We start from the raw sequence: 9,834 nt of genomic DNA on the forward strand, positions 1-9,834 counted from the left end.
TGTGTGAACTGGCTATATCGAACGAAGAGATAAGGATAGCTGTCAACAATCGATGGCTCTACCCACATAGGGACACGCGTCGATCGAAAGAGGCAACTTACACAATGACTAAATCAGCCGGTTGATTTAGAACATTTTATTTTTTCTATTTTCCGACGGGTCCATATACCTTTTTTTAGAGAGAGACAGATTCATGCAGTACTACTTCCCATTGCATATTGTTCTCGAAAGCATACCATGCTTTAAACCAGCACACGTACCATTTAATTACTTTAATTAACAAAACAACGTGGATGGTAAATTGACCGTTATAATGGAAAGTATCATATAGCAGTATCATGCATATGATACTATTGTACTACCTTTATAATGCATAATATCATAGATAACCTCATTATAATGCATAGTATCATAAGTTAGTACCATAGATAACCTCATTTATTGAAATGCATGACACATAGTAGCATATCATTTAACATTATGGTATCTACCTACTTTAATTTTTTTTTAATTATCTACCACATCAATATATCTGCTAGTCCCAAGTATAGTATATGTTATCATTTAAGTTACTCCCATTATGATCAGCCTGAAGACAAACAAGAGCCACACCAGGCATTACTGTCAGGTCAGCAGATAATGACATGTCTCACATCCCCTTCGTGATTAATAACAAAAACACACCACGCACATGACACTTCCCCCCTCTCTCCCAGGCAGCATCCAAAGGTCGCTGCTGCTGTTCCAACCGAAAAGGCGAGGAGCGGCGGCCGTGGGGAGGAGTGTGAGGCCGCGAGCTCGAGCTCGAGCTCGGCCCTGAAGAAGAAGAAGAAGGCCTCCTTCCCTACCCCCCGAGCTCAAGCCCAGAGCAAAGCCGTAAGGATCTCTCTCCACCAAGTCCCTCCCTCCCTCCCTACCGTGCGGGTTGTTAGATAGCTAGTAGTAGATCTCAAGTTGCAGAGCATAGCGCTATCCTACCTAACTGCGTAGCCAGTTGCGGCATTTGGGTCTAGATGCGATTCCGACCCTGGCCTCTCTCTCCAATCTGCCGCGCTTTTCTTGTTCTGATCTGTTTCGAGCAAGCTAGGGTCCGCTTCCGAAGGGCGCAGGAGCGTCGGGGAAGCAGAAATCTGCTTGTCCGCCTGGTCTCATGGCGATGGCGGGCCGGGTACTTGGGATGGGGGCAGTGGATTAGGGCGCAGCTGCATTAGGAAGGAGTGTTTCTTGCCGCCTCTTTATATAGTTTATCCCCTCCCTCCTTGTTGATGGTGTAGGATTTATAAATGACGGGAAACATACCAAAAATAGAAGAGGAATAATGTTTATCCCAGCTCCCTACTTTGTGGTACTAGTGCTTATCTTCTGAAGCAGCTTCGTAGTCGCAAAAAAACGGAAAAAAGGAAATAAGCAGATCCATGTTGATGCTTTTTGTTGGTATATTCTTGCATGTATTTGACACACTCCTTAGTCCTTAGGGAAAGCCAAGACTTGGAAACTGTATTTTCGATCGCAATATTGTGCATTAAGAGGGATAGGTTTAGGGCAACGTGTGGACGCAGCACGCCGCTGCGTCATAGAACCTTTGGTTTGGCTCCGCTCGTACGAGAATGGACGTAGCTGTAAGTTTTGGTGCAATGCTACAATCCTGGGAAAATAGCAGATCCATGTTGATGCTTTTTTGTTAGTATATTCATGCGTGTATTTGACACATCCTTAGAGAACGCCAAGACTTGGAAACTGTGCTCCGACCTCTATATTGTGCAATAAGAGGGCTAAACTTAGAGCAACGTGTGGACGTAGCACGGCGCCGCCTCATGGAACCTTGGTTTGGCTCCGCATTGTACGTGGCTATGAGTTTTGGTGCAATGCTATAATCCTGGGAAGATAGTTTCAACCTTCCTTTTCATTGCCTGATGTCCGTCTTTTAATTTTCTGCGTGGTTGACTGGTTGTACATAAACTGTCATCAAGGTTTTTTGCACACCTTCAACTTGTCTGCTATTTTCTGTACAGAAAATCTTGTTGATTAATAACTTGCTTTATCTTGTACAGCACTTATGCCTGCCTATGGAGTCATCTAAAACTGATGCCGGTGATAAGCATTTGGAGAGCTACCTGACACTGGGTTTGACAATACCACAGTCAAAGAAAGGGGATACCAACTTTCCAAAGGTCCTGTCGCTTCTTGCCACATATCTGGGCAGATCAGTTCAGAAGAATGAACAATTACTAGGTTCTGATAGAATAAAGGAGACGACCACTATTTTTCATGGACAGAGGGTCCCAGATCTTAGTATACAGCTCTATGCAGAGCGCATTTTCAAGTATGCCGAGTGCAGTCCATCTTGCTTCGTGTTGGCACTTGTCTACATGGAGAGATATCTACAGCAGCCAAATGTGTACATGACGCCCTTTAGCGTTCACCGGTTGCTAATTACAAGTGTGGTGGTTGCTGCCAAATTCACAGATGATGGGTAAGTGTACCCAATGCAACTGCAATTCAATTGTGTTTCTCTGTGTACCACAAACATGCACAGGTTTTCCAATAACTTTCTCGATGTATCTCCTGCAGGTTTTTCGACAATGCGTTCTACGCTAGGGTTGGAGGAATCAGCACAGTCGAGATGAATCGGCTTGAGCTGGATTTGTTGTTTAATCTGGACTTCAGGCTGAAAGTGAACCTAGAGACATTTGGGAGCTACTGCTTGCAGCTGGAGAAACACGCACCGGTGTCACCAGAGAGACTCCCGGTTCAGGTTCATTGTGTCAAGGGATCTAAAGATTTGAGCTATAGCAACAGCAGCGCCGACGAGTTTTGCCAGAGCAAGCTAGTGCGCCAGAGCTACAGCAGCCAGGCTCTCCAAGGATGTAGCTGACCAATCTATTTACGACCTGCAGTTTTGCAAAGATTACTGATTATTCGTTTAGATCTGACATTTGTGCATTCGGATTGCATTAAATTGTTCTGAGGGTGTTTGATTAGTAGGGATTCGATTCTGTTTTACTTCTGTAACACTGTAATTCTTGCAAACCACTCTGTTTAAATTTGCACAATCGAGTTGGGAAACAACTGGCCTGGACATTATTCAGTCCTGTGATATCCAATGCCGCGGTTTAACTGGATCCGTTGCCAAGTAACCTCTTGGCAAGTTGTGTCTGGCTTTTCCAAGATCTGTGAATGGCATGTGTTCTTTCTCTGTGCACCTTCTGATTCAGTTTAGTCGCATAACAGGATCGATGATGATTTTCACTGGCATTGTTGGTACAAGGAATTTATAAAGCGAATTACTTTCCTGAACACGAGAAATGCTTCTAGGAAGGGAAGAAATGCTCTTCTGTCTGAAGTTCAGCTTTAAATTTCTGTGTGTGTTATCTGGTCAGTCCTCAAACGTTATCCCTTAACTAGAGTAATTTTTCTTTGTCTTGCGGGGCTTAATTAGAGTAGTTGATTATGCAACTATGCTAGGAAAGAGTCCGGTTATTTGTAGATCATGTTACCGACTTGAATGGACCTGTGTGTGTGTGTGTGTTATCTGGGCAGTTCGAATGGACTTACCATTTGTCGGTCAAGTTTTGTCTACTGCATACAGGCATCGACCTTCCCCCATAAAGCAGAGAAGGATATGTATCATATATGTATGCAGTTTTAGACCTATTGTTCTGGGACATGATGGAACAATTTTATGCCCCAAGATCCGAACAACATGATGGAACAATAAAGCAGAGAAGATATGTATGCTGATTCGATTTCCTTCAGCAGTTCCTCGGTTGAGTTGTGCAACTGAGAGCATCTCCAACAGCCGCGCTTTGCGTCGCGCGCAAAAAACTTGTTTGCCGCGCGCGTTTCGTTGGTTTAGCGCGGCCGCCAGCGCTGGCTCCAACAGTCGCGCTAAAATGCAGCGCGCGCGCCACTCCAGCAACGCGCAAAAAATGCACAGCGCGCGACTCGCCGGACATTTCACATATATGACATTTTGGACACAAAATGAGTTTGAAACATTCATCAAAATGCAATGAACATGTGAAATTTGACACAAACAAGTTGATGAATAAAAGTTCATGCCCACAAGTTCAAAATCATGCAAGTTGTACTACATGAAAACAAAGCAAGTTAACACTTCGGACACCAAAAACAAGTATGATGAACATGTATGAAATGTCACTTACTCTATCGTCCTCATTTGTGCCACTTGGGTTCAACTTGTCAACCGCCTTTTGTGCGGCCGCCCACTTTTGACAATCCGAGTTGATTGTCGACCATCAGGACCGAAGTGATCTCTCCGAGCGGTCAATCCCACTCACGTTGTGAGCATCAAAGTGTTCTTTCATCCGCTCCCAATAAGCATCTCCACTTTGATCACCTCCAACGGATGGATCCCTCGACACTTGCAACCAAGTATTGCATAGTAAGATGATATCTTTGTTGGTGTAATTTTCCGCTCTTCATTTCGGCGCGTCGACACTGCCCTCACCCTCCTCGTCCACCTCGAACTCATGGTCTTCGAAATGGATGTCATTGGTTTGAGACCAATGCGAATTGTTGGAGCCAACACCCATAGTTGACATGTATGCATCATCGTTGAGACTACAAAGTTTTTTGAACAATGCAAATAAGCTATCTATATGATGCATTGAAAAAATAACAAGAAAATAAAAGTTGGAAAAAATTTCTACCTTGGGGGCATTTCGTCAAACACGTGGTGCGCGTCGGCGGCCGGCTCAACGAGTGAGCTCGCCGGCGCTTCGGTAGCCGCCGCGCCCGTCAAACGCGGCTGTACAGTGGGGTGAGCGGGGTGCCGGCGCATGCGTCCATGGGTGCAGTTCGCCGACGCCGACGCGTGGGGGGCGTAGGGGGCGGAGAGGAGAGAGTGCGGCGTGAGCGTTCGAGTGTGGCGCACGCGGAAGCGGGCGCCCCAAATACACCGCGCGAGATAGCGAATCCGATCGCGCGCCCAACTCCTTATAGCGCGCGCGGTTATTGCGCGCCCGCTGGAGCCACCCGCCGGGTTGCGCGCGCTCTAAAATGGCCTAATTTTCGGCGCGGCGCTTGTTTAGCGCGGCTGTTGGAGATGCTCTGACGTAATTATTCAGCTAGGACCGTTCCACAACAGTCATGTGGTTGTTTATACCCCCCTCCCGTCACATGATATATGATCTTATTGCATCCAATTGGCTCAGAAGTTGGATGTACTAAGGGCTTGTTCGGAGACCCTCCGGCTCCTGACTCTGCTCCCGGAGCAGCCGGAGCTGTAGTGCAAACATATGAAGCTAGGAAACAGATACTCCACCGATCCTTGGATCTGGCGGAGCTGGAGGTTTCCCGAACAACTCCTAAGATGTAGAGTATTGTGGGACGGAGAGTCATGAGGGGATTATAAAATTAAGGAAAAATTCATTACATTTCCTCGTCTTTTCCTTCACTTAACCTATGAATCAAAGAAGCACTTATCATCAGAGCACGAAGATAAAACAATACAAATAATGTAATAGTAGTACACATGCCTATTTAGTAGGTACTACTCCCTTTGTCTAGAATTAATTGTCGCAAAAATGAATAGAAATTGATGTATTTAGAACTAAAATACATTTAGATACATCCATTCCTTGAACAAGTATTTTAGGAGAAAGACAAAGCACAGTAGTAGATCTAGTTGGATCAAAATGCTTATAATGCAAAAGCATAGTTTGTCAAGATGGGCTCTTCATGATGGACAGATGAAGCCGCAACATCAACATGCTTGATTCTTACAGGCCGTGCATCTTCATGTTCCACGATTACCGTGGTAGTAGTCAGAGAATGACGATCAGTAAAAGGATCTGGAGTAAAATCTCCTTGGATTACGCAGAAGACAATGCCACCAGAGATGCCGTCCTCCTCCTTGCTAATACGCTCAAAGCTCATAAACCTTCTGTCGGAGAAATTCTGCCAGGAAAACTCCAGCATGATGGGAGCACCAAGGATATACTTTCCATCATCTCGAACCAACTCATAAGCCTCTAGACCTTCGTTCCAGCAGGTATATATGAAACCATCCACAAATATGCATCGCCCACACAGCAAACCAATCACGCCAAGCCACTTGCTCATACTTGGTGGTTCTACAACAAACCACTGACCACCATGCCACAAGTCACACAAGAAACACCCCTCCGTGTCAAAATCTGAGATCAAAAATTTACCGTCGCCCACGTCTACAAATCCAGAAACCTTAATCTCTTGCCCCAAATCCAAATCCCCCGATGTTCGAAGATAGACCCACTGTAAAGTCTGCCTATCAAGAGTGTACACAGCCCACAACTTCTCACCTATGGCCACAATGTCTCCACCGGCTCGGAAGACGGCCGAAAAATAGATACCACGCCGTTTGCGCTCACCGAGGGAGAGGGAGTGGACCATGCAGCTTGTCAAAGAATTTTCATCACCCTGTTTGCTCTCAAGTTGCTCGTAGGTCATGCTGCTCAAATCAACCTTGTAATGACTATGCTCTGGAACAGAAGGGATGACAAACAACTGGGATCCGTCATGTACAAAATGCCAGGTTGCAGGGAAATCTACACTGACACCTCCATCTCTAATTGTGTCTAGACACAACTGTGGTTCTAGCACACTTGCATCACATGTCAACTTTCCTCGAACAGTAGAGATTTGATATAAAACAGAATGCATATGAAATACAGATCACATTTGGTGGCCACTTTACAGTTCACGAGACTATCTGCAGTCCAAACCAGTTCACCTTTTCGTTGCAAATAATTCCTGCAGGTAGAAATTGCAATTGTTGAAGCACACAAGTGAGACAAATGCTTCCAAAGTAGCAAAAGCCCACCAACTAATTTAAGAAAGGCTGTTTCCGATGAGTTTATTCTATGCAATTTAGTTTCACATGACAAAGTGTTACGCAATCCCGGGTCCGCTAACACCAGCGTTTCCGACCCACATGCGTCAACAGGCCCAACCGAAGAGCAACACCGACTTATGACAGGTCTTGGGCCCTCTCCCTCCAAAAGACTAGTCTGTTAGGAGGGGACACCCTCACCCTTATAAGTCGTGTTATGTCTCTTCCCAAAACCGATGTGGGACTAAACCCAACAATCTTCCCCTCACACATCGGTCACCCATGGGCCCGCTAACACCAGCGTTCCAGCCCACCTACCATGACCGACGACCCGTGAGTTCACCGAGATTTATTCCGGGCACCTGGGCTTTGATACCACTTGTTACGCAATCCCGGATCCGTTAACACCAGCGTTTTCGACCCACATGAGTCAACATGCCCAACCGGAGAGCAACACCGACTTATGACAGGCCTTGGGCCCTCTCCCCCCAAAAGACTAGCCTGTTAGGAGGGGACACCTTCACCCTTATAAGTCGTGTTATGTTTCTTCCCACAACCGATGTGGGACTAAACCCAACAATCTCCCACTCACACATCGGTCACCCATGGGCCCGCTAACACCAGCGTTCCAGCCCACCTACCATGACCGACGACCCGTGAGTCCGCTGAGATTTATTCCGGGCACCTGGGCTCTGATACCACTTGTTACGCAATCCCGGGTCCGCTAACACCAGCGTTTCCGACCCACATGCGTCAACAGGCCCAACGGGAGAGCAACACCGACTTATGACAGGTCTTGGGCCCTCTCCTCCCAAAAGACTAGCCTGTTAGGAGGGGACATCCTCACCCTTATAAGTCGTGTTATGTCTCTTCCCACAACCGATGTGGGACTAAACCCAACACAAAGCCATCAACTAGAATATTGTCGACCACAGTCTAGTATTCAATTTTGTGCAATATATGGACCAAGTGATTTTTAGTTTTTTCGTAAAACCATGCATGTGATTAGGTTCAAACTACGCTGTCGCAAATGCATTCAGGCGTATGATACACTCAATACCGAAACTTGAAACTTTATGATCCAATCCTCCCTGATGGATTTTCAAGGGTTCATGCAACTTCCTTAAACTTTGTGAGAATCGGATGTCAGAGAAAATAATATACAAGACATCTAAAAATTGTACTCAATTCTCTAAGGATATACAATCATAGAAAATTGAACAAAGTTACACACTCAGGCACTTTGGTGATAAATTACAGTCACCTCAGACAAGCAATCCTATCCCCGACTTGAACTACACGACCTATATTCTCAATCCCTACTTTTCTATTATATTGTTCAATACTTTCACGGGACAAGCAATCCTATCCCCGGCTTGAACTACACGACCTATATTCTCAATCCCTACTTTTCTATTATATTGTTCAATACTTTCACGGAGAATTCTATGAATTTTGTCAACTCGAAGGGGTTGCCTATTAGTGTTTCTTGACTCTTTTTTCAGAAACAAGGAAAAAAAATGCGCTTTCTTGAAAATATTATGATTAAAGAAAACAATTTTCTTACACCCTTTTTCCCAAAAGTGCAGATCAAATGTACCTATTCCCCAAAAGTAAGCGTGCACGAGTATACTATATTTTTTAAGTGCTACACTGAAATAAATAGCATCACCAAAGACATGATCAGAAAGTTGTACTTGAACTAATTGAAGACGAGAAAATCGAACCTGCAGCATTTAAGGGGGTGTTTCTTTCCAGAGACTTTTTGATGTAGGGACTAAAAAAATCCCTTTTAGTCTCATGGGAAAGAAACAGGAGGGACTTTTAGGGACTAAAATGGGGTAGTTGGAACTAAAGGAAGAAGTCTCTATGGGAGGGACTTTTTTGGACTTTTTTGACACTTTTTTCAACAGTGCCCCTACTTTTAGCATGTCATTTAATAACTTCTAGTATATTACTAGGGATAACATGATCTTTTTGCATGTCATTTAATGACCTCCAGTCCATGTTTAGTGCTTGAAAAGAAATGGATAGGGACTAGAGACTTTTTAGTTGGGACTAAAAAAAAGTCTTAGGACTTTTTAAAGAAACAGGGCCTAAGAATTTCTTGGGAATCTTTAACGGGGTGGTTGAACCCTCCGTACATTGCAGGCAGGGAGGTATCATCCACCTTGTATGCATCATCAGGATATGCCCTGGTTCAGCAATAAAAGTATACAAAGTCAAATAAATGACAGCACAACAACTTGTTGATAATTTTCTTGCAGTAAAGTATCCATGAAATGATGTCCACTAATAAAGTAGTAATGCAATCAAGACAAAGTCGAAGCCCCAATTCAAACTTTTGTTTAAGCGGAAACCAACTTATAAGAAGTTAAAGGCAGGCAGGCAGGCAGGCAGGCACACTTACTGCAAAGTGGCAAAAGTGTCATAGTGATTGTATGGATATGTTTGGTCTCTGACCATGTCCACCCTGCGGCATGTGGAGTGTAATACCTCGACACCGTAGACAGGGCTGCCTTCACCATCTGATTTGGCTACGCTACTGATGCGGAACGTGGTGATCATCGCATGCCGTGCGGCACAACCACACGCCTTGTACATGTTGATCCACACCGCACACAGCATTCGCCCCACGAGCTGAACAATGTAGCCACACCCTTCGTTGTAGTACGGCCACAGCATATCGACCATCACCGGCGGCTCAAGTGGGGCGTCCTCCTCCTCCGGCGAGTACTTGTAGGCGAACAGAGTGGTGCCACCAATGAAGTAGATCGCACCATCCTCTTGGACATGCACTGCCATGCCATAGATACATTCATATTTGGAGGCCTTGTCGGTGGTACGCACACGGGTCAAGGAGCCGGTGGAGCAATTGAAGCAGAAGAAGGTGCCGTCGGCGAGCGACAGTAGGATGAATTTGTCGTCGATGACGGCATAGCCCGGGAGCCAGGTGAATATGTATTGGTTTACAGGCTTCATCCGTCCCGGGGAGTGAT

At 45.3% G+C, this 9,834-nt stretch overlaps 1 protein-coding gene across 1 annotated transcript; it reads left to right on the top strand.

Annotated features, from left to right (window-relative positions):
• Positions 1 to 703: 703 nt before the first annotated feature.
• On the top strand, positions 704 to 3,122 carry LOC123441944 (cyclin-P3-1-like). The gene is made up of 3 exons (XM_045118109.1): positions 704 to 876; positions 2,052 to 2,473; positions 2,572 to 3,122. The coding sequence occupies exons 2-3, from the start codon at positions 2,067 to 2,069 to the stop codon at positions 2,873 to 2,875; spliced, it is 711 nt and encodes a 236-aa protein (XP_044974044.1). The 5' UTR covers positions 704 to 876; positions 2,052 to 2,066; the 3' UTR covers positions 2,876 to 3,122.
• Positions 3,123 to 9,834: the final 6,712 nt, after the last annotated feature.

This window comes from Hordeum vulgare, chromosome 1H (genome assembly GCF_904849725.1).
Source record: "Hordeum vulgare subsp. vulgare chromosome 1H, MorexV3_pseudomolecules_assembly, whole genome shotgun sequence".
NCBI lineage: Eukaryota > Viridiplantae > Streptophyta > Magnoliopsida > Poales > Poaceae > Hordeum > Hordeum vulgare.

Bases quoted from the DNA above. Each gene is read 5' to 3' on its own strand.
- LOC123441944 (XM_045118109.1), top strand. From the start codon at position 2,067: ATGGAGTCATCTAAAACTGATGCCGGTGATAAGCATTTGGAGAGCTAC. The intron at 2,474-2,571 runs GTAAGTGTACCC...TATCTCCTGCAG, and splicing joins GCCAAATTCACAGATGATGG to GTTTTTCGACAATGCGTTCT.